Genomic DNA, 25641 nt, shown 5'->3' with positions numbered 1-25641 from the left:
AAAATATAAACTTCATGACATTCATTTAATATAACATTCATTTAATAGGAATAGTCTTGGGGCTTAAAAAATTAATACGAGCCTACTTCAATAAATAAATTATGAATCAATCTTAACAATTATGCAGTATGTGCGTGCAATATATGAAATATATTATACGATTATGAAAAAATCCATCATTGTGAATGACATTAATAACAGAAATATTCACTTTCCTTTCTGAAAATTAATATACTTATAGGCAACCATTTTGTGATTTCATAACTTAGATATAATCATGTGAAATAAAATGTTGAGCAATTTAGTTTAAATCTCCAATAAAAAAAAATGTTTATATATATATATATATATATATATATACATATATGTATATATGATAGTATTGGTAATAAGATAAGAACTTTCTGGAGCTGCTTGTTTACTTATCTCATTATCGTTTTCACAATAAACATTATTTCTAAAACGTCTTTAAATAATAAAAACTGCACAAAGTTGATATTTCCTTGATTATTGATTAGTTCATTAATATTTTAGATTTGAAAGTTTTAATTATAATACACGACTTGTATACTCTTAATTAGATAAAATGAATTTTTTTTTCTCAACAGTGGTTAAATGATATATTATTATCTTAACTTTGTGTAAATTCATTGTATACAATATTCATTTATTTATGTATTATAATGCCATTATCGAAAAATTTTTTTAATCCCCAATACCGCAGAATTATTAATCAAATGAAATATTAAATTGCTTTTACTGTTTTATAGAATAAGTTGCTTAAACATAATTATCAATATACGAAGTGACATTCTAACTTTTATTAAGCTTTAACAAATTTTTATTTTCTCTAATAGTGCCATAAAAATATATAATTTTCAGATGTTATCGTTCAATAAATTATATTCATAAGATAAGAGTTTGTGAGATTATGATATTTACCAATACTCTTTAGAATATTGTGCCATAAAAATATATAATTTTCAGATGTTATCGTTCAATAAATTATATTCATAAGATAAGAGTTTGTGAGATTATGATATTTAATTTTTATAATGGAAAATAAGGATGCCTTTGATTTTTAAAAATTAAAGTAATCGTTACAAAATTTTATCTCTAACCTTTATGAATCATGTGCACTCTTATGTAGAAAACTGTCCACTAATTTTGCTGAAATCCTGTATATCCTATTGTCATTGCAGGATATTCTTAAAAGTGGTGGTAACGAAGTCAATCGCAAAGTCGCTAAAAGAATTGTTAGTTGGCCCGCATGGGGAAAGGAAGGAGATGATGATGATGATCGACCGTCTCTTCAAAATCAATCTAAACAATCTGTGACAAATCCATCGGTCGATCCCAATTCGAATCGCAAAAACAGCCAAAGTTCCGATCCTTACGGCACTCGCGCGAGCAAATTCAGCTCTAACTGGGCACCGATTAACGATCGTGATCATTCTTCGGCCGATCACAGTTACGATTTTCATGAGCAGAATCCGTCAACGTTGAGCGAAAGTGGGAAATGGATCGTCCTGAATGGGCACGGGGAATTTAATCAGCAAGTTTCCTTGGAAAAAGAAGATGGCGACGAGTGGTACGAAGGTGTTTCAAGTGAAAGTAAGGTATGCGTGATCATTAAAAAAATTTATTCTATCTAATTAATGTAAACTAAATTGTTTAATTACGATTATAAAATCGTGTCGACTGTTCTTTTACATTTATATAGTAAGATCTCGAGTATTTATATGACTCGAGATTTTCAAATGTACTTTACTAGGATGTTTCAAGCCATACAATTACAATCTTCTATAATTAAAATTGTAATTTCAAAATAAATAAAAAAATCTTAGTATTCTTAGACCACCGTTAATATAGAAATCTCCAACAAGCGCTTTGTTTAGAAGAGTTGAGTATCATTTTTAAATGATTGACTTTGCTTCCGAGATGATGCATAATCGTAGAAAATGGAATAGATGAAGCGGATCAGGAAAACAAAATTCAATTCATAAATTTAAATGGGGATTCGTATTCGGCCATGTTCTCTTTATCTGCTCGATTTGTTTTAAATTCGGTTTAGAGCTAAATTCTAATTCTCTTCGTTTTATTAAAAACTCGATATTCTTCTTAATCACTTTTCTGACCTTTGCTCAACGTACAGGCAATCTGATTTAAAATTTAACGTCCAATGGTTCTCTGAAAATTATCTATCGACTTTACTTTAATTTTATACGAACAAAAACTATTAAAAACTTCGGATATAAAAGAATTATACAATAAAATGAGATAACATTTATGCGTAACAATATATAGGAAGTTTGGGGTACTCGATCTTAAAAAAAATTGTATAAAAGTTAATTAACTTAGCGAAATTTTCATCAGTATGAAGAAACTTTTTTATTTATTTATTTTTTTTTTTACCTTTTTTTTTTATTGTTATAATTTTTTTTTTTTATTCAATTTAGAAAAGTTTTTATTATCTTAAAAGAAAGACACTGTAGATTTACGATTCCAATGAATTCCAGCCCAACATAACAACAGTTATTGAGAGTAAGATTTCAAACGTAATGGAAGGAGAACTTTTGAAGGAAAAGTTTTTTTTGCGAATTACATTAGACAGAGGAGATCGGGAGACAGGGATTTTTCGATCCTTAATTTTATCATTGCCTTAAATTTATTGTGCAACTATTGTTTATTCGTATTTGCAGTAAAAGCATCGTGGAACATTACAATTTACCCTATCATTGAAATATAATATTATTATAAATAACATATCGTTCAATGCCATCATTTTCCCGTGTTTATTTAGAACAAAGTTTTTTGTTTTTTGTTTTATTTTGTTTTTGTTTTTGATTAACATATTAATTGAAAAAAGAACGACCTCCCAATACATTACGCTCTATCTTATAAATAGCAATGCCTTTAAACAATCTACTGGTTGAATAAATCCAACGACGAAACTTTGTGCCTTCACAGCCACTTTAGTAGTTAAAAATATACGAGATCGAGTTACATTTACCAGATCCTCCGATATTTATAACTTTGAAATATAAATCGAAATAATAAGGCGCCGATTCACGCGCGGTCGATGATTAAACTCTTTCAACGACAATTCATCATTAATTTCACACCGTCGTCCACTCCCCGTCGCTCGAGCCCTATCAACGAGCATCCTTCAACATAATTCACCGCCACCATTACCAACGGCGAGGGCGCTGTTACTCCCATGCTCCACGAAGGCAACCACGAACGAACTCACCCACTCTCGGCGATTCAGTTTCCATCCACTTATCTCTTTTCCCGCTCGACTATACGTTAATGCTGTCCCATTCCAATCTCGCTCGCAACCCTCGCATTCGCCTAAGTAAGCAATGTCACGAGTCATCATCCTGCGGCACCGCACATGCGACAATCGTGCACTTTAGCCGACCTTTACATTTCCACACGCGCGTTGCTTCGACAACAAGAATACGAGAGGGACAGCACGACCGACAGAGTCCGACAGATTACAGACGGAATTGATCCTTCCCTTCCACCAGCTGATACTCCAAATGAAATATTTGCGTCGATCTGGTGAAAGCTCCATACGTGCCATCTCTCATCTCGGGAGTCGGCGGGCCTTCGATCCTTAAAATTCCCCTAGATGTAATATCAATATAGGGGCGCGTCGTCGTTTCGACGATCGAGGTCCTGGTCGATACAGGCCCGATGCATTTACAGAAGCCACGGAAGGAAAAACTGCCGATCCAGACGATCGATCGCACGCAGCTCAACGTCGCCAAAATCGAGTCGACGAGCGTCGGTGTCCAGTGTCCCACGACCGACGCAACCGGTCTCTACATCTACCCACCGGACTGCAAGTTCTACGTCACCTGCTGGAACGGGCGCGCCTTCCTCCAGCCCTGCGCACCTGGAACGCTCTTTAGCCCCGAGACACTCGAATGCGACTTTCCAAACAAAGTCAAGTGCTACGGCAGCAACGAGGCCGACATCATCGATCCCACGGCTCAGGCGAATGGAAAGCAAACGAAGGAGTCCGACCAAGACGAAACGGTAGGACAGTCTCGATTAGCTCATTAGTCAAAGCTTTCAACTTTTCATTGATTTTAAATGCATACTTTAACAAAATAATCCTTTAATCAATGGCTTAGATGTAAGAATGCGAGGAGATGCGACTTTACAAGTATCCATTCGTTTATGTAAAGCTTTGAAAATTTATATGCACTCACAGGCTCTTTTCCCCTTTATTTCTCAATTTCCCCTCCCCGCCTCCCCTAATCCTCCTCCCTCCTCTTATAATTTAAAAGCACCATGTACCGAAAGCGCTTGATAATGGTAAATTACTCTTAAATCGCAGCGATTCCATTGCATTTACAATCTTATGCGTACTTTTTAATAATAATTATGATAACGATGATAGTAATAATAATAATAATGATAATGATAATGATAATGATAATAATAATAATAATAATACAGTCCTTCAATGATTAATCAAATAAATATGTGCACGTCAGCCTCTGACTTGTCCACTTTATATAAGTGGTACGATAGCACATCCTTCGGAATGCACAAAGTATCTTCAATGTGTCAGTGGGAACACATTTATTATGGAATGCGGACCTGGAACAGTTTTCAATCCTTCGATAAACATTTGCGATTATCCACGAAACGTAAAGGGCTGCGAAGGTTCGTTTAAACGTACGCTTTATTCATGTTGATTAAAATTTTCTTTCTCTCTCTCTCTCTCTCTCTCTCTCTCTCTTCTTTGTTGTATTATTTTCTTAAAAACTTCGAGATATAGTAGATTTTTTCCTTAACAATAAACCGATCAAAAATTAAATTTAAAATAATGTTTAGCATTATGCCGAATGCTACCTAATCGAATCTAATAAATCAAAGTAACGAAGGACTTTTCTTAGATGCAATACCTAATGAAGATACGGGGCATACTAACGACGATAGACTTTCAAATCCACGCAAACCTTCACAGACGTTTCACGATTATCACCTCGAGACATCGAACGATGATAAATTGATAAAAACAACCGACCGCTCTCAGCAATCACGTCGTAATTTTGAATGCCCACCTGGCTTTTCCGGGCTATTACCTTATCCAGATAATTGTGAAAAATTCCTACAGTGCGCAAATGGAATTACTTATTCCATGGATTGTGGGAGTGGAACTGTCTACAATCCAATAACATTGGTATGCGATTGGCCGCGAAATGTCCCTGGTTGTAGTGAAGGTAAACATTGAGAAAATAAATAAATAAAAATAAAAGAGAGAGAAAAAAAATTATTCCTATCCATTACTTTTCATGATATTGCCTGTCATTCCAATCAAGTGGCAATAAAATAAAAAATAATGCATTACCGTGCAATTATTCGTATTGTACAATACTAATGAATATTATACTAATTGATGAATTTGATAAATCGAAGAAGGAAATTTTACAGAAAATTCGGCTTCGTCGCAGCCGTCAGCTGACCCTTCAAGTTACGATCAATCGAGCTTGGATTCAAGGCTAAATACATATCCGGCTGATTTCGAACAGAGTCAAAATACACATCACCATCAAAGTCACGGTAATCGAAATCGATTGGAATCATCGTCAAGCTATCACGACACTCCATCGACCAGCAATCAAGGCCATCGCGATAATCAAGACAATTTCGAATCACCGGCGGAGGAATGGCAGAACGAGAGAGGCCATAAGTATCACGAAACATCGTCAAGCGCACTATTTACTCGCGAGCCAAATGCAAAATCCTCATTTAGTCAATTGGATACTGCCCATGACTCGACAGACAATCCAAACGATCCGAATTATCATTCAAATTTTCATCAGCGTCCACAGCGTCCCCACCATCAATATCATTCCGATAATGATAATGGCCATTCGCGCGAGCATCCTCACCGACATCACCATAAGCACGAGGCGCATCGCAACGACGAGGTGGCAGAACATCATCCTAATCAACAATCACGTAAATATACAAATACTTCGTCCCAACAGTATTTTCATATCTAACGATAATCATCGGACAGTAAATATAACAAATGCTTCAGCGGAACAGCCGGAATATGATTTCAATGGACATAGTTATCCATATAATGCGCCGAGATATAATCAAGCTGCTCGAGATAATGCAGAATCGTCGAATGATAATGAAAAGCCCGGGGATGGGGACGTAGACGAAAAGCGCGTCCTAGTGGCTGAATCCGCCAGTGGAAATTGGCCGACCACTTCTACCGCGCAACCTCGGAACACTTGGACACGCAGTCCCGTGGACAGACGAACTTACGGCCGCACGAATGACAGGAGACTTTCGTTCGATGACGGGAACTGGAGTCTACCGGAATCCTCTGCATCGGAGAATTTTCGGCCAAGCACGTGGCGAGGCATGGGACGAGGTTTTGAAAAACGGCCGAGTTATCCAGGTCTGAATTGTGGAATTTGTCTCGCTTCATCTTCCATTTCACAGTGGATTATTATTTTTTCTTCTTTTCTCTCTCTCTCTCTCTCTCTCTCTCTCTCTCTCTGTCTTTTATCAGTTCCTCATAACGATAGCTCCGCGGCCGATTAAATGATAAATTTCCAATTATAAAGTTTAAATTTCGATAAATGTTGCTTTTCTGAGCAGACACATTTAGGTTATTAGCGATAATTTACAACAGAAAAAAAAGAAAAATAAGAAAAATGTAATTAATAATAATAATAAATTTTTCACCCTATCGGCGCCAATATTTTTCATTCTTATAAAAAAAATGATGCATGAAGGGGATTGCACTGCTTTTGCATTTTAAAAATACCTATAGCTTAGCCATTTGTGTAGAAAGAAGAGAAAACCGCATCGTTTGCATGTCGATTAAGGACATTGAACTTCAATATTTATTCGTCTAGACATGGAAGAATAAATATTTAAGGCCGTTTAAACCTACCGTTTATGATGTATTATCATTGAATATAATTAGGTCCAAAGTCCTGAATGTTGATGATTATTTATTTATTTATTTATTTACTTATTTTTGTTGGACTAAATGAAAAGGCGCCAATACAACTATTTTAGAGCTTAATTATATCTTAATAAAACAATAAATTAATTATTGAATATGTAGGTGCAAATAGAGATGCAACAAATTTCGAATATGAAAGGGCGCCAAATCCGAATATATACAATTTGAACAATGGACAGTTACCGTTAAATGTTAACTCGTTAGCTCATAGGCATGGATCCGCTTCAGGTAACTGACTAAATCTTTAAACCTTTAAAAAGCTTGATCGAACGCATTTTTATTATATTCATCATTACGCATTTGACGTTTATAACATTCGAATATTTAAAGTTTAAGCCACAATTAGCACGTTTAACAAAGCATAATTATCAAATGTTTCAATTGCATTAATCGAACGTATAATTAATTCTATTTTATTAAAAGAAAAAAAAAAGAAGAAAAAAAAAAATAATAATAATAATAAATAAATAAATAAATAAATAAATAAATAAATAAATAAATAAATAAATAAATAAATAAATAAATAAATAAATAAATAAATAAATAAATAAATAAATAAATAAATAAATAAATAAATAAATAAATAAATAAATAAATAAATAAATAAATAAATAAATAAATAAATAAATAAATAAATAAATAAATAAATAAATAAATAAATAAATAAATAAATAAATAAATAAATAAATAAATAAATAAATAAATAAATAAATAAATAAATAAATAAATAAATAAATAAATAAATAAATAAATAAATAAATAAATAAATAAATAAATAAATAAATAAATAAATAAATAAATAAATAAATAAATAAATAAATAAATAAATAAATAAATAAATAAATAAATAAATAAATAAATAAATAAATAAATAAATAAATAAATAAATAAATAAATAAATAAATAAATAAATAAATAAATAAATAAATAAATAAATAAATAAATAAATAAATAAATAAATAAATAAATAAATAAATAAATAAATAAATAAAAATAAACAACAACGGTAATTTAATTACCATTTTGGGAATTATCAATTAGGTGTGAAACCATCTCACAATGCTATAATAAGCAATAATCGACCAAACAGAGTTTCTCTAAATAATAATGGAACGAGAGGACATTACATTACGAAAAATCTCACCATAGATCAAGGCCACTCAAGAACGAGAAAGCAAAACACGCAAACATCTTTAGAACGAGAAATACTAAATGATGAGGATCGATCTCAGAGCGAATCCCATCATGTGATGCGAGTGTCGCCATTAACAACGCGACAACCACCGACATGGATGCCAAAATTGAATTTTCCCAATATGCTAAATAAAAATAATATAATGGTAATAATTGTATTAAGACCATAATACATTACTTTATAAGTAAAAATTTTTTTCTTCTTCCAATCTAACAAGCAACGGCCACTATCATCTCCTAAATGATAAATTTATAAATCATTAACAATCAATTTAGAATACTCCCCCTACCAAACTTAAGGACTCTCAGGATGAGATTGAGGAAAGTAAGGTCGAGTCCAAAGTGAAAAACCGAGAATTCATATACGTTCGTGCATTGGAGGATTCGAACGTTCCGACGGTATCCATCGAACTCGAGGAAAATTGGAATTCATCGATACCGATATTCAGCGAGACGACTAATCAAAACGAAGACTCGCTCGAGAAGAAAGCTAATGAAGATATTGATTCGGATGAATTTACGGGAGCGGAAGATTTTGCCGTAGAAATTGAAACAACGGGAGAAGGTAAACAATGGAAGCCTCGGCTAGTCTTTGATAATAAAAATAAAACAAAGACGAAGGAGGAGGAGGAGGAATCAGTGGTAATGAAAATCAATAGCCACACGCCAAGCTACCTTTTGGATGTCGAGCTATCTCCTTTCCTAGATGGTAAACTATTAAATTATCAATTATTAATAATGTAATTATAATTCTAATACGTTAAAATGCCCAGACATTTTCATATGAATATTCAATTATTGTTTATGTTTTGGTAAGTTTCAAGCTTCACCGCAGCTTCGAAAACGAGCTTTGCGCACTTTACGATTTTCCTACTTCATGCATCGACTAGTCTAACGCCTCTATAAAACATCTTTCTTTACTTATTCTTAGCTTTATTTTGTAAGTTAACTGATGTTAAATTATTTAGAAGAGCCGCCATTCCCAACACACGACACATTGTCGGCGACAGCTTCGTCGTTGATTATCGACGCCCACAAACCAGGTCAAAGTACACCAATATCCGGTCAGGTAAATAAATATTTTTATCTTTTGTTTTTTGTTTTTTGTTTTTTGTTTGCATAAATAGTTAAAGCGACGTTCTAAGATAATATATAAATATATGAATATTTAATCGTTGGTCGACAAAAAATTATTTTATACTATTATCGTCGTCGTCGTCGTCGTCGTCGTCGTCGTCGTCGTTGTTGTTGTTGTTGTTGTTGTTGTTGTTGTAGCTGTTGTTATGCATAGAATTTTAATAAAAGAATTTTGCTTTTTAATACACACACGCACACACACTAGCACACGCACACACACACACATATATTCTATTATATGCTCGAATTTTATAACAAAAAGAAAAAAAAACCATTCCCAGATAATACGTTTAAGGGGCGGAGAGAATCCATCCGAGGGTTACGTTGAAGTCCATGGAGTTGACATTGGCTGGGGAGTGATTTGTGACTCTAGAAACGAATGGAATCTCAAAGAAGCTCACGTAGTCTGCAAACAGCTGGGATACGGAAGGTTACTCATACGCAAAAATATCTTCTTATTATATACTCTTATGTTTCGTAGGAAATTATCGATTAATATATCGCGATTTTTTATTCTTTTTTTTGTTTTTAGGGGTGCAATCACAGCTTGGCAAGGTCGTCCAAAATCGTCCCAAACACCAAAATGGATAGCCGCCAATTCCGTCGTATGCCATGGAAACGAAACTAGATTCCAACTTTGCAGGTGAGCTGCTGGGTGTAGTAACGAGTTCTTTATTTGTTTATTTATTTATTTATTTTTCTTTTTTTTCTTTTTTTTTTTTTTTGTTATCGCCAATCCAATCAAATCCATTCAATCGCCAATAATTCTCGCCGATTTCAGATTCTCGCACAAAACCGAATGCCAATTGGAGCGAGACGCTATAGCGGTGCGATGCCTACCAAATCGCGCGGCCCATTGTCGCACGGACGAAGTGGCCCACAATGGCCAATGCTACCACGTGGCCCAGCCCAGCCAAGGGCTCAACCACGCCGAGGCCCACGACCACTGCCAGCGTCGTGGCTCCCGACTACTCGATCTCCTCGATCAACCGGAGAACGACTTCGTCTCGGAGCTCCTCGTTCAAAGCCAGCCCCAGGTTGATTCGGTCATGACCGCCGGCATGGGTTTCACGACTTTCAACATGTCCATATGGATATGGGAGGACTCGAGCGTCGCGAGATTCAAGTGAGTACGGCACTTATACAGCCTGACTACTTGCTCGTGATTTCGAGACAACGTTGTCTCGAGACAATCGCCCATAGTTACCATGTCGATTTACAATATATTAATGGATCTAATAGCTCATGGGTATAGCTTTGCGTGTCCGACAATATTAGGTCGTTATATTAAAGGATTATCGGCTACGACGCGTTACGTCAATTGAAATTATCAATTCGTTGACGATATGTCGGCCAAGATATATCGTTCACGAGGAGATCGATTAAATCGCTAATCTTCTTCTTCTTCTTCTTCTTCTTCTTCTTCTTCTTCTTCTTCTTCTTCTTCTTCTTCTTCTTCTTCTTCTTCTTCTTCTTCTTCTTCTTCTTCTTCTTCTTCTTCTTCTTCTTCTTCTTCTTCTTCTTCTTCTTCTTCTTCTTCTTCTTCTTCTTCTTCTTCTTCTTCTTCTTCTTCTTCTTCTTCTTCTTCTTCTTCTTCTTCTTCTTCTTCTTCTTCTCCGATAATGCGAAATTAGGTTCAATAAATGGTGGCCCGGCTGGACGGGGGACAGAAAAATGATGCCGTTCGTAGGCCATCGACCAGTTTGCATTATAATGAGCCGCAAGTTCCCCTGCCACAATCGTCCTGAAAATAAATGCAAGACCGACTATTACTTCTGGGACGTCGAAGACTGCGCCAGCTCGAACAAAGGCCATTCCTTTATCTGCAAAAGGGCTTACGATGATATTGGTAATTGCGCCTGTACTTTCATACTATAATCACTTTTTTTTTTCTTTTTCATTTTCTTTTTTTTTTTTTTTTTTTTATTTATTTATTTATTTTTTATTTGCCTAATACATTAATGTTTATGCACATTGCCATCCGCCATTCATGGACACTTGATTTAAGGTTAAAGACGACAAGGGACTTTAACGTCCATTCGGACGACTGACAAATTCTTATGAAATAAATTTTAATTTAAAAATTATTTTCAGTGAATGTAACACTTTTTATTAGAAATTTATTGGCAAATAAGTCGAGACAACGACTTGTATTATTATACTCCTTCCTTATTTATCATCAAAGAGAAATATCTTGAAATTAATGTCCCTTTTTAGTTGCTTCAGCTGCATTGAGAATGTGCATTAAACTTGGATTATTTCGATAATTCAATGATGTAAATGATATTAGGGAGTGGATAAATATAATTTAAAATCTATACCTGCATGCACTTAAAAGCAAATGATTATCAGTGCCGTTAAAATAATATTGATTAAGTAGGCGTAAATAATCTTTAACTAAACGTTCGAATTTTATCAGTGAAATTAATATCAATTGGAAATACTAATTTGAAAATGAACTATTTTTTTTATAGTTGTGTGATCATGGAAATAAACATGTATAAGGCTACGAATATGACGTAACACGAGTATATGATAGTTATCGCATACGACTATGATATAATGACAATTACATACGATTTTCTATGTATAAATTTAATTAGAAGAAGCTTTATCTTCGAGCTTTCTTTCTCTAGAGAACCTTAATCGTTTAACCTATGAAAAAATAATGAAAAAGTGACGTATCCGTTTTTACAAAAATCATACGTACCCTTTCACTTGTAAAACAAAAGATATTATACAAAGTTTCATAATACTAGAAGATAATAAACATTCGTGAACGAACCAATTAATTATTTAACGTTATCAGTTTTTTGTGTGTGCGCGTGCGTGCGTGCGTGCGTAGGTATGTATTTGTGTGTCTATGTTATGTTGTGCGCGCGCGCGCGTGTGTGTGTGCATTTAGACGCACGCGCGTATGCGTACAAAGTTTTTATTTAATCAGTCCATTGGATATCGGTATAACATGTTCCATTTTTTTAAAAAAAGTCTTTTTATGAATAAAAAGTACTTATGTTTATTATTCTTCATTTTTTCTTCTTTATCCTTATCCGTAGTCCGCCCCCCCCTCCTCCTCTCACAGTCAATATATAACCAAAATATATTAGATTAATTTTGTCTAAAGATTTAATGTTGAAAATTATTATAAATAAGAACATTAATATATATATATATATATATATGTCGAAATAGGAAATTTTTCAAATTAAATTCATAATTCATATGAAGAGATTTCATTGGCAACGTGGCTTGACATTCTCCTTAACAATTGATGAAACAGTTTAATTTTCATTATAGAACGATACACGCCAACAATTAAAAATCATCGTACGCCGTGTCGTATTCTCTATCGTCACTTTAATATCGTCGGCATTATAATATAACAATATTTTTACGCAGGATGCACATATGGAAATGGTAATCAATATTCCGGAAATGCAAGCGTTACCATGAGCGGTCGAAAGTGCTTATCTTGGTCCGATCCGGAAGTAGCGCACTCATTGATGTCCAAAGTTAGTATCGATCGACACGATTATGACGTCTAATATACTTGGAGGAGCACGACGAAGTGAACGATATTGCATTTTCAGGTACCAAACAGACCGGCTCGAGACGAACTGAGAGATCACAATTATTGCCGAAATCCAAATCCGAGTAAAGAGTCGCGGCCCTGGTGTTTCACTGGCCCTCGAGGCGAATACGAATATTGCGACATCCCGTATTGCGGCAAAATACGTAAGTCGCTTAATCATCCCAAGCTGAGATAACGTAATTCTCATTTATATATAGACTTATTTATAATAGACAATATCTCCTGCTATGGTCGTTAAAAACAACAAAAAAAAACAAAAAAAACACACACACACACAAATATATATATATATATACCTCAAGATCGTACGTATCCTTCTTATTGCAGTGTCTAAAAACAGTCATTTGACTGGGAATTGTAAGCCAAAGCACTTTGAATGCTTGCCTGGCGAATGCATACCGTCACCTTGGGTTTGCGACGGAGAAGAGGTGAGAAACATTAGACCAAGCTCACCCTTATTAAGTCTTAAGCATTAATCATCCGAGTAAAAGCGAAGCTAATTTAAATTTATTGTATTCATCCAAGGATTGCACGAATGGAGCTGACGAGAAAAAGTGCTCGTCCTACATGAGCTTTTACAAAAAAATATCAAAGCATATGCTCGACGGCTACGACATCGAGAAGTGGCTCAACACACCGGCGAAAACTTGCGCGTTGCGCTGTAAAGAGGCGGACTTCACTTGCCGTTCCTTTACCCACCTGTAACTATCAATTTTTCACGCACTGCCCCGTTAAATTAGCCACCTCGAGTCTTACTTACGTTAAGGCTTGTGCTACTGTGATTTATGTATTATGATTGATATGTGGTTGACAATAGGAAGGAGGGCAACGTGTGCTACCTGTCGGACAGCAACGTCGGCATGACCGGCGCCCTGGTCTCGAGCGACGAGCACGACTATTACGAGATGCGGGACCGTAGCCTCGACTGCGAGGACATGTTCGTCTGTGACAATCAGAAGTGCATCAATCGGACGAAGGTCTGCGATGGCAGGAACGACTGCGTCGATCGCTCGGACGAGCGGATCTGCAGCGTTGAGAATCTCGGCTACGCGATACGACTCGCCGGGGCGAACTCGAGTCACGAGGGGAGGGTCGAGATCAAGAGTAAGTGCGATACGATGGTTTTTCCTTCCCTCCGATGAAAGGCAACGAATGTCCAATGTAAAAACTCCCTTCGATTAAAGTGTGGATATTACGTGAATTGCGATCGGTGGCTCGAATCAGGCTTTCCTGGTTTGCTAAAGAAACTTTGAGGAATTTTTTAAATTCGTGTCGTATTATTATTATTATTATTATTATTATTATTATTATTATTATTATTATTATTATTAATTAAAATCAATGCTTTTTCTTCATCATAGTTAAATATTAATTTAATTATTATGATATCAAAAATAATCGCTTGGCAACATAATATTCCAACAAAGCGTATTTCTAATACGCAAATACGAAATTTTCATGTTCTTATAATATCCCTTAAAATTTTGTTAATAATACTGCTAAGTACGAGTATTTATGGCGTATATACTTAATTTTCTAGTTATTTGCATATATATATATATATATATATATATATATATAAATGCACATATTAATGATAATGTGAAATTGATAAGCAACGATTTATTAAATAAACATTTGGCATAATATTACAGGTGAATAAAACAATTATTTTGTATTTATTTAGTTCTCTGCGATATTAATAATATTTTCCCGTGCATGTCCGTGCAACGAAAAGCGACGTACATACAAGAGACAAAGCAAAGCGTAAGCGATGTGTATGTGTTATTAGTTGTGATTACGAACGATATTATCGTTCGCCTTATGATGCGGGGGCGTATGCCCATTACCTTCCCAAAGATATATATATATATATATATATATATATATATATATATACGTATGCTCTTTTAACTTTCGCTGAATAGTCTTGGATAAATGGGGTCAAGTTTGCGACGACAGCTTCGACATGATTGACGCCACTGTTATTTGCCGAGAACTCGGTTACAGTCTTGGTGCTCTCGAAGTGCGACCGGGAGGATTTTATGGAAATCTTAATCCCCCCGAGGCTTTCATGGTCGATCAACTAAAGTGTCAAGGAAATGAAACAACAATAAGGGAATGCGATTTCGAAGGGTAAATCTCATCGATTGCTTACAAATACTTGACATTTAAGGAATAATTTGCATTTAGAGCGCATCGCGTTGTCAGAGCATCATAGTATTAGCTGGAATTTTTTTCTCCTTTTCCTTTTCTTTTATTTTCAACGACTTTTCTAATGGCCTTGTAAACAGTAGTCGGGGACACAATATTAACTGCATGAAATAAGGAACGATTGACAAGTTCTATTATTGATAGTGCGATGCCTCGAGAGCGATGTATGTTCCTCCGATAAGCCACTACTAATTATACCGACAGATGGGGAAAGCACAATTGCGAGCCGGAGGAGGCCGTCGGCGTGATTTGTAAAACCGACATTGACACCTGCCAGAAAGACATGTGGAAGTGCGATAATGCAGAGGTATGCATCCCGACGCCATTCATATGCGACGAGGTTCCCGATTGCCCGGATGGATCCGATGAAAGTCCGCTGCACTGCAACGTGAGTTTCGCGTCACTTCATTATCAATAACAATTTATAAAAACGAGATATGAACTTGGGCTAAAATATGAGGTGGATGGCATGGAAATGTGGATGGCTAATGGGGTTGGGAGGAGCATTCGAAGCATAAAGCATAAACGATTATGTGAGTTGGACGTAACATTCGCTCGGACTTATGAATTTGAAATGAGCAGTCGCGGAGTCGCGTTTCGTGAGTTTCGAGATTCCCTCGGCGCCGCGTCCAAGCTACATTAGCCAGAGAATTTTAATTAAACGACGACTTTTTATTACGTGGTCGATAAACAACTTATTTATAACCTTGAGAGAGGATCAGTAGGCAGGAATAATACGACAGGAATAATAGTCACATTGACGGGCGTTAATAATTTTGTCGGAAGTTCAATGGAAAGCGAGTAAAATATATTTATAAAGACAATTTAAAAGACTCGAGACGTAGATTGTCAAATGTGTAAACATGCTATTTCAATTGATAAATGTTGGATAGTTGGATAATGCATTAAAAGATGTAAGAAATTTTCGAGTTGTCAACTGGTTAAAATGAAATCGCTAAGGCAACTAGTCTCGACAATCGTCATTAGACGCTGCTCGAGTCGCAAAACCATGAGATTGCCAAATCTGCGTGAAATTCTGCCGACAGGTGCCATTCGAGTTGCGCCTAGTGAACGGAACTAGTCCCAAGGAGGGCCGAGTTGAAATTCGCCATCATGGAATATGGGGCACCGTATGCGACGACGACTTCTCCAACGCCACGGCCAAAGTCATTTGCCGTTCCCTGGGATACGGCGGACCGGCGATGGTGAAAAAAGATGGATTCTTTGGTCCTGGCACGGGTCCAATTTGGTTAGACGAGGTATGCATTTACGCGAATCATTCGTCCTGCCACGTTCTACGCTTCTTTTATGCATAATTAAGAAAGCTCGAAGAAATAAATCGATGACTATTTGCATAGCATTGCATAAAAGCACACCGATTCCCAAATAAATGTAGAGAAAAATATTTTCACGGCAAAAATATTTTATTTTAAAAATATTAAAATAATCGCTTCGATTAAGAGTTCGTGCAGAGTCGTAAGCCCACCCCTAAATGAAATCTCTGATCCTGGAGAAGGAGACAGCTTAATAATGGAGCGGCGTCGACTATAAGATTCCTAAACGCTTGCAGGTGTTCTGCTTCGGCAACGAGACGCAATTGTACCGCTGCGAGCACGACCAATGGGGCCGTCACAATTGCAATCACAACGAGGACGCGGGTGTCGTATGCACGTCTGGAGCCATCCCCCCGGAGTATGAGGTAATTCGTGCGAGACAGCCGCGTTCGAGGATGCGAATTAACGCGTAAACTGCCGAGGCTGTTTGGCCTGTGACGAAGTTCCCTTGTCTTAATCTACGCCCAGCCAACTGCGATCTATTCATTGTACATGTATGATGTATCAAGGAATCGAATAGTCAGTGTAATAAAGGATGAGCTAACATGAGATGACGATTTTTTTCTTTTCTTTTTTTTTCTTTTTTTTTTCTTTTTTTTTTCTTTTCTTTTTTCACAATGGGTCACTACTTTCTTTCCGTCCACGAGCTCGAACGCTGTTTAAAAATAAAAAACAAAAAAAAAAACATAAGCCTTATTTACACTTGCATTAAATGTATCCCATCGATATGTACTGATAGTGGCGCAAGCGTAGTCAATCATAATGGCACCTCGTCGAATCCACTACGATGACTCGTAAAAAGAGGCTTTAAAAAGTAGAATTAGGATCGGCGAGGTTGAGGGCGGTCGAGTCGCGGCGGTCGACCCGATCGGACGGGCTTCGGTTCGAGGATATCCGCGACTGGGCTGCCCTCTAAACTTTCTGGAATGCCGTTCCTCCGGAGAGTTTAGAGCCGATCCTTCGTTCGTCTCTCTCTTCTCTCTCTCTCTCTCTCTCTGTGTACGACAACGAGCAGAATGCCAAGGAGATGAGATCGGAGAAAGCGCTGCCCGAGCTGAACGCCAACGACCTGCTGCCGAGCGACTGCGGCAAGCGACCCGAGGACTTTGACGAAGACGACGAGCTCATGTTCGAGAGGGTTGTGCGCAGCTCGATCGCACCCCGTGGATCCTACCCTTGGCAGGTATCTCCCTTACCGATCGCCTCGACTCGCGTTAACATCTAATTTACGCCATCGTAACACTAACCGATTATTCGAATTCGAATTACCATTGGCTTGGATACCGTACGCTTACTTACTCATTAATAATAAGATTATTGCTATCGGCTTCCTCTAACAAACTTGATTTGTCGTGACAAACAAATTTTGAAATTCAATGATAATGTGAATAGTTTTTTTTTTTTTTTTTTTTTTTTTTTTTTTTTTTTTTTTTTTTTTTTTTTTTTTTTTTTTTGGAAGAAGTGCAATAATCGCGAAGATTCCCACGAAATTATTAGATCCATTCTAAATTTATGGTCTCTACGAGATCTCAGGTGCGAGATTAAAAAACTTGCAATGGAAAATAATTATACTTTGTGATTTGTAACTTTTCTAAATCAAAATCCTTTCTTTGTGTAAAATATATTTTGTAAATGAGAAAAACGAAGCGAAACAACTGTTAAATTGATTCGAAAATACAATTGGTAACAGCTGATATTGTTAAAAACATTTAACGCTGATCAATAGTTGTGCATTGATTTTTGGGTCTTTAAATAAGAAATATATAATACGTCGAATATAATGTATAATTCATCAAAGATCAAATAACTGGGAATTCATCTCTCGATTAGAAAGAGAAAGAGAATACAAAGAAAAAAAAGAACACTTCTAAACTTGAAAGCTCGAATGAAATATTTATAACGATGCGATAAATTCATCATTACCTTACTAATGATTGAAATCTCCATGCCTTATTCCCTTAACTCGACTTATATCGAAGTATCCCGTTACGCCGCGCACTCCAAAATACCTCCAATAATCAATTACCCAAATTAGACTATTATGCCCATAACATACCCATGGTAACCTCCTCCACACACTAATTAACAACGGTGAGAGTAAAAGTCCCGATAACCCCGTCAAAGCTGGTAGTGGGTGGTGGATGCGACAAACTAAAAACATCACTCACAAAGAACGATCAGGAGCAAATAAAAAGAGAAAACCTTGAACAAAGGCGAGCATTCGAGTGCGGGGACACAGCAAATCGAGCCATTGGTGCGGCGCTGTCGTGCTCTCGCCACTCCACGTGTTAACGGCTGCGCACTGCCTTGAAGGTTACAACAAGGGCACGTACTTCGTGCGCGCCGGGGATTACAACACGGAGGTGAGTACTTTATCAAAATCTTGCTTTTATTAAGGTGATCCCGGGGATCAATGGAGTTTCGTGCAAACGCTCGTATAGCAGCCAATCCGCGACGTTCGCAATCGCGGATCTTTTGATGCACGAAATTGTCACATAGGGCCCATAGTGACGTTAAATACCTTGGTCCGCACGATTTCCATCGAGAATACGAATGTTTTTTACTTTTCATTGGGAAATTGTAAATATTGCCTTCTCTTTTTCACTTTTTAATTGACTTTATACGCGAGTGTGCATATACGTGAGATAATAATTACTCGACAATAACAGCGCCGTCGCTTTCTCGTTCGTAGATAAAACAAATTCTTAATTCATTAAGCTCGCTTTATGCCGCATACCAATAATTTGTCATTTACATAGAGCAAATGAACAATTTGCAAACAATACTTCGTCGCGTTTGCGCATTTATTACATATTATTACGATTATTCGAATATATCTTAATGTATTAACGATTGACAATATTGCAGCATGGAACTCTTTTTTTGGTTTTCATTGAATTATCGAATTTCATCCTCTCCAGATAAATTGTCTTATCTTGCTTAAATAAGTTTTAATATTATCAAGCATGTGTGATTACTTCTTAGGCGTCAACATGGTTTTCAACCTTACATTTTCTGCATAAGTAATCGAAAAAATTGATTATTTTTCACAGTTTCACCGCTACCATTCTAATGATATACTCAGATCTTATTTACTTAAAACAATTTTTATTTTTAATAGCAATGTATATATATGTTACAAATTGTTTTGAATGAATGGTGACTTTTCTCTTTTTATAGACATAAGTTAAGTGAGAGTAAATTTTAATATTTACAAATTTTCAATAAAGAATACTAATACCAACAAATATTCGTGGTATATTTCTTATCTTTTTTGACGTAATACGCAAAATAAATAATTAAGAATAAGTATAATTCTATTTAATATTGCAATAAATACTGCTCTCTACATATATAAATATTTAAATCCACATAATTTACACAGTATTTAATAGTTTAACGTTATAATGCATAATGTTACGTAATCATTAATTTATGAAAATGATCGAAAAAAATATAATACGTTAAATTGATACCGAACATTTATTTGACGGCATATTTTCACGATGAGATACATTTCGTTTATGAATTTTCTTAAAGACAAAGGTAGTTTTAAATATTAAAATAATATCGTCAAAACATAAATAAAAAATTTTTTTAAAAAAAAAAAAAAAAAAAAAAAAAATTTCTCAATGATGAATTTTCAAATCACCGTTCTATTGAATATTCAAGTATACATTGTTTTTAGTTATATTGTATTTCATTTAAGTAATGAGTATTTCCTTATTAAAACACGTAAAGAACAGATGATCTATTGTAGAGATAAGAAAATTTGTTTAGTATTTAAATATTATGTGTATAAGACGTTGGCATTATGAACATTAAAAATATCTGGTTTTGTGAACACCTGTGAGAAAATTTATTTGCGCATTACATGTTGTCAAGTAAGTATTTATAAGAAAACTTCTATAGTTGTTAAATTAAAATTTTTTTTAATTCAATTATATTGAAATTGCATTTAAATTATTACGTACTATTTTTTATTGCAGAATGAAATATTTATTTATTATAACAACGATAATAGCTTTTTGCATAGTGAAATTTATTTCTACAGTTGATGATTATGATGATATTTTTGTAAGTACTGTAAACACTTAATATCTAATGTTTTATTAAAAACTTATTTAATCTTAAGGTATATATATATATATATATATATATATATATATATATTGATTTAATTTTAATTTGAAAATGCTTATTTAAAAGTTTAATGTTGTTTTTGCGTTTACTTAACGCTTACTCAAATTGTATATTTATTATAAGAAATGTCTTTCAAACAATTTTGTACACTTAACATAAATTAAAACTCACTACTTATTTAAAATAAAATGAATAGGTAACATGATAATTACAAGCATATATTTATAACTATTCAATTAAATAATAAAATCAAATATGTGTGTGTGCGCGTGATATACAACTTAACTAAAATTTGTATGAAAAGCATAATCCCAACAGTGGCTTTGCATCGATAAGGTACAAGATTAAATGTCCCAACAAGTATGTTACCGGACAATTTCTGTACCCCCCGGATAAGACATTTTTCGTTAACTGTTGGAAAGGACGAGCATTCTTGCAACAATGCGGCCCTGGTACTTATTTTAACCCGGATAGTCGAGTTTGCGATTGGCCATAATAATTACGGTAAGAATTACTTTGGTTGCCGGTACATTTAATCCAAGATAAACTTATTGAAATTCTGGTGATTGGATGTATGTGCGATTAAAATTGCAACTATGTGTTAGAGAAATTTTGTTGTTATAAGACTCACTACATAAACGTTATTCGTAGATCGAAAAAACTGATTGTATTATTTGATAACCTGATAAGTTCGATGATTTCACCAAATTTTAGAATAAATAATTGATTAACAGGGACAGTGAAATATGTATACACACATACTTTCGCTCCTTAAATTTTACATTCAATATATTATTTTTCTGTAAAAGTAATTCAAATATATTGGTAAAAATGTGAAAGATTTGATAAATTATTGTAATAATGATTGCGATTTTGCCTCATCGAATAAGAAAAGAAGGTTCGCTTATTTTTATATATATATATATATATATATATATATATATATCATATATCGTTATAAAATAATGAAATTTATTTATTTAGAAATTTACGTAAACTTAACTTCTTTCGATAAAATGTATCGTTAACTAATAAAACCTGTCTATATCAATCACATTATCAAACTCAATGACGTAATTCGGGAGCAAAAAATGGAATTTAAAGTGTAGGAATGCCAAGTGAAATGTAATTAGATAACTTGTAGAATAATCCGTTTTGCAATCTTGTTCTATCGTTTTCAATAGCAAAACCATTAAATGATTTGAATTTTACTCCAGAGTAATTGGTCTCTGTACATGTCGCGGATGTTCGAAAGATTAATCTTCTTAAAAGTGGTGCCTGTAGCGAATTCCTGAACGTTTGAGCTTTCTTATCGTTGACGCGATAATCGACAAATTAGACAGGATTCTATATATTTATATATTACACAATTCGTTTTCACTTTTGAGTAATTAATGATAATTTATTTGTTTCAGAATGGCAATATTAAGAGCTGAAAATAAATTGTTGCATAAAGACAATGTTAAATAGAATAATTTTGATCAAGTATAAGTTTTTTTATATGTATATTAAAAATTATTAGTGAGTATTAATTGTCTTCTTAATCCAGAAAATAATTGGATAATAAATAATGAATACAAATGTATCCTTCGAGTAATAATGAAATAAGCAATAATTCGTTGCTTACAACTTTTCTATCGATGTAATATCTGATAATATCTGAATAATTTTGTATTTTCTACTGTAATTTCAAATTTATATAATTGTAGAATTATATATATAAACATATGATAATACATTTTCTTATATTTAATACATTTTATTAATTTACTATTCTCTAATTTGTTAAGATAAAAAAAGTTTTATGCAATATTCGCTATTACATTGATTATCTGAATTTATTGAGAAATATTTAATGATTATTAACAGTATATGTAAAATTACGTTTATATCATAAAATCTAATGTGCAAAGATAATTATTAGAAGAATTATTAGAATGAATATTTAATTTATGTTATTTTGTAATTTTTAACTCAACTGTTAACTCAACAAAAATTGAACATACTATTTTTATTTAACAATAATTGATTACAATTACAATCATAATAAACTAAAAATTAAATTGCAATCCTTGTCGTTTTCTCCGTCCTTATAAATTATGAAATGGTTTGTGACATGCATTACGTGAATTTCATTGTTCTTTGCAATATGCGGAAAATAGTGGAAATTATTGGCTTTATAAATAATACTTTATTTCATTGATTTGCATGCCATCACTACTGATCAGACGTCTCATTGATATACGAATGAATATAATTTATGTACGAAACTCCAAAGCCTTAAACAACAATGACCGTTTATCTATATACTCGCGTAAGTGTAAGCGAGACATCGATCTGGGCACACGAACCTGTATCAAGTGCTCGCTCAATTATTATTTCTCATCCGACCCTACGCACAAACGTATCTATTAACAATTAATAACCTTGGCGTTAATACCCGAAGTTTCTAATACTTAAGAAGCTTATTATCATACCGTCGCACGAAAGCGATAAGAAGCCATCGACGGTATGCAAAGTGCTAAGCAAAAACATTGGCTTCGAAGGTGGACGAGGGAACGGAAGTCGAGGCAAACATCGAGGACTATTACGTGCACGAAGACTTCCGCAAGGGCCATCGCCTGAACAACGACATCGCCGTCGTATTGCTGAAAGGCCGGGGTATTCCACTTGGTCGGCACGTGATGCCGATTTGCCTGCCACACGAGAATATCGAGTACCCGCCAGGATTAAATTGCACCATCAGCGGCTTCGGTAGCATCGAGGCTGGCTCATCCGGTATGTACCAACGGCCTAATATCGGAATACACGGCGACTCGGGCACGTTAAGAATAGCACTTAACGGAGCCCTAATGACTTGCGGGATTGAAGGGTGGGAGGGATGGGGCTCGAGCCTGAATCGGGACGTTTTAATACGATCTGAGAATCATTTAATGCTCGAAGATAGGGACTTTCACGAGAGTGGTCGACAGTTGTAAAGAAAGATAATTTTATTTTTCATTGATCGGTAGCAGCAAGTATCGGTAGCTACGCTGTACTCGATTACCTTAATCTTTTCGAAATCGATGAAAAACTATGAAGGTCGATTAAGAAATGCTTTTACAAGGCTACTTAATCGTTGAATGTCTGTTTAGCGCACTCGCGAAAGCTCAGGTTCGGCTGGGTGCCACTACTGGACGAATCGACATGCAAGGCGGATTACGTCTACGGTCAAGCCTCCATCACCGATGGGATGATTTGTGCGGGACACTTGAACGGTGGACCTGACACTTGTGACGGTGATTCTGGAGGACCATTGGCTTGCCCCTTTAATGGTATCGTATGAACTGATCTATCCATTTCTTATTGATTACGCGACCAGTGCCTGGCCTTGCGAATCTTCGATTTGTCGTGTCGTGTTGTACCGGAGATATTTTATTGTTTTAAATCGAGTATCATTGATTTGGAGAAGACTGAATCGCTCGTCTAAAGTTTTATAAGGCTGATATAATTTAGATGGCATAATAATTATTGTGTTTGATTAGCGTCATGAATTACCTTAGCTTTCCATACGTTCCTCTCCATAAATTTATTAATCACCATCTGATTATGTGTTCGATTGTGAAACTTTCAATTTTATCAAATATTCATATTATTTCCTTTCATGAAGGGGATTCATGAATTTTATGTTAATTTCAGGTGCTTTTACTTTATACGGCCTAACTAGTTGGGGACAACACTGTGGACGAGCTAATCGACCAGGAGTTTACGTTCGAATTGCACATTACAGAACTTGGATCGACGAAAAAATTAAAGAATCTCTGATGGGCAGATAAACTTACTAGCATACGTAGCTCACATACATTACATATTTTGCGAATTATAAAATAGCAATAATTTACCGTCGGTAGTGCCTAGTTTTATATACCCATATTATATCAATGATCATTCAAAGCAATTTTTGATAATTCGTTGAGAATCGCTCGATACATTATTTTATCATTTTTTCGATTTTTCTTATTTAAAATTTTTTCTTTCGCTATTGAAAATTACGTGAAAATAATCTCTAGCATATTGGTTGGTCTAAGATATTTTTGTCAAAATTTAATCTTATCAAATTATTTATAAATCTCAAATGTTAAAATATAATAATCAAATTTTAAATTAACAATTTATTACTTGGTATCGTGATCCTGAAGTGTTAATAAAAGTGCCACTTCAAACAAGTGTCTCACAAATCGAAATTTATTGTAAGAAGTATCTTTTACAAGTAGTTTTAAGTATCAAACATAAATAATTACAAAGTATATTTGATCTCAAATATGTTTGTCCTTTTTTTATTGTCCTCATTCTATCAACAACTAATATAATGATAAAACTGAATTGTGACTAACCCATATTAAAAAATAAATAAATAAATAAATAAATAAATAAATGAATAAACAAACAATATTATATACGGACTGATCGAGTGAATATAATGTATATAATAATTAAGAAAATATTATAAGTATTTGCTAGTCATGTGAATATAATAATAGTAATATAATTTGGCAATATAATAAAATATATTTTTATACATTTTCATCAAATATTATGCACTTACATTAAATATTATCTGCTTAAATATTTAGAAATTTTTCAGATTTAGTTTTGTTATTTAGTATACGATAGACAAACAAGTTTAAAAATATTGATATTTCAATGATATTAAAATACTTATTCACTTATACAAAAATATTGATTAAATTCCAATGGCATTAAAATACTTATTCATTTATGCAAATAAAAAATCGCGAAAGATCATATCTTTTAAATCATAGAAACTTCAATATAACATAATTTTAATACATATATATTATTTTGCAAAGATAGGAAATTCATTTTTTGATTTGTAAAAATACTTTGAAAAATATTACTTTATCATTGAGCGAAAATGTGTAAGATCGGAAAAATAGAAAATTCTCCTTTAAAATTATCGGAACAAATTAAAAACAAAAACAAAACAAAAAAACAAACAAAAAAAAAACAAA

The 25641-nt window shown here is 34.3% G+C and overlaps 1 protein-coding gene across 1 annotated transcript in view; it reads left to right on the top strand.

Moving 5' to 3' along the window:
• LOC105363863 (uncharacterized) overlaps window positions 1-24572 on the top strand; it is a 26014-nt gene extending 1442 nt beyond the window's left edge. The window contains exons 2-29 of the mRNA XM_011501664.1: window positions 1203-1619; window positions 3715-4047; window positions 4512-4695; window positions 4917-5243; window positions 5440-5985; window positions 6068-6439; window positions 7103-7243; window positions 8057-8262; window positions 8486-8918; window positions 9178-9278; window positions 9628-9776; window positions 9879-9989; window positions 10128-10472; window positions 10981-11195; window positions 12746-12858; window positions 12937-13081; window positions 13266-13366; window positions 13464-13639; window positions 13756-14042; window positions 14867-15074; window positions 15357-15540; window positions 16199-16411; window positions 16723-16851; window positions 17502-17669; window positions 18700-18849; window positions 23176-23407; window positions 23764-23943; window positions 24308-24572. Coding sequence (XP_011499966.1) covers window positions 1203-1619; window positions 3715-4047; window positions 4512-4695; window positions 4917-5243; window positions 5440-5985; window positions 6068-6439; window positions 7103-7243; window positions 8057-8262; window positions 8486-8918; window positions 9178-9278; window positions 9628-9776; window positions 9879-9989; window positions 10128-10472; window positions 10981-11195; window positions 12746-12858; window positions 12937-13081; window positions 13266-13366; window positions 13464-13639; window positions 13756-14042; window positions 14867-15074; window positions 15357-15540; window positions 16199-16411; window positions 16723-16851; window positions 17502-17669; window positions 18700-18849; window positions 23176-23407; window positions 23764-23943; window positions 24308-24444 — 6303 coding nt within the window. The 3' untranslated portion in view covers window positions 24445-24572. The remainder of the gene's footprint in view (window positions 1-1202; window positions 1620-3714; window positions 4048-4511; window positions 4696-4916; window positions 5244-5439; window positions 5986-6067; window positions 6440-7102; window positions 7244-8056; window positions 8263-8485; window positions 8919-9177; window positions 9279-9627; window positions 9777-9878; window positions 9990-10127; window positions 10473-10980; window positions 11196-12745; window positions 12859-12936; window positions 13082-13265; window positions 13367-13463; window positions 13640-13755; window positions 14043-14866; window positions 15075-15356; window positions 15541-16198; window positions 16412-16722; window positions 16852-17501; window positions 17670-18699; window positions 18850-23175; window positions 23408-23763; window positions 23944-24307) is intronic.
• The last annotated feature ends 1069 nt before the right edge of the window (window positions 24573-25641 follow it).

The sequence above is a fragment of the Ceratosolen solmsi genome, unplaced genomic scaffold (assembly GCF_000503995.2).
Source record: "Ceratosolen solmsi marchali unplaced genomic scaffold, CerSol_1.0 scaffold28, whole genome shotgun sequence".
In the NCBI taxonomy this organism is placed as follows: domain Eukaryota; kingdom Metazoa; phylum Arthropoda; class Insecta; order Hymenoptera; family Agaonidae; genus Ceratosolen; species Ceratosolen solmsi.
Note: the sequence above shows the minus strand (reverse complement) of the source record. Positions and strands in the feature narration are given on the sequence as shown.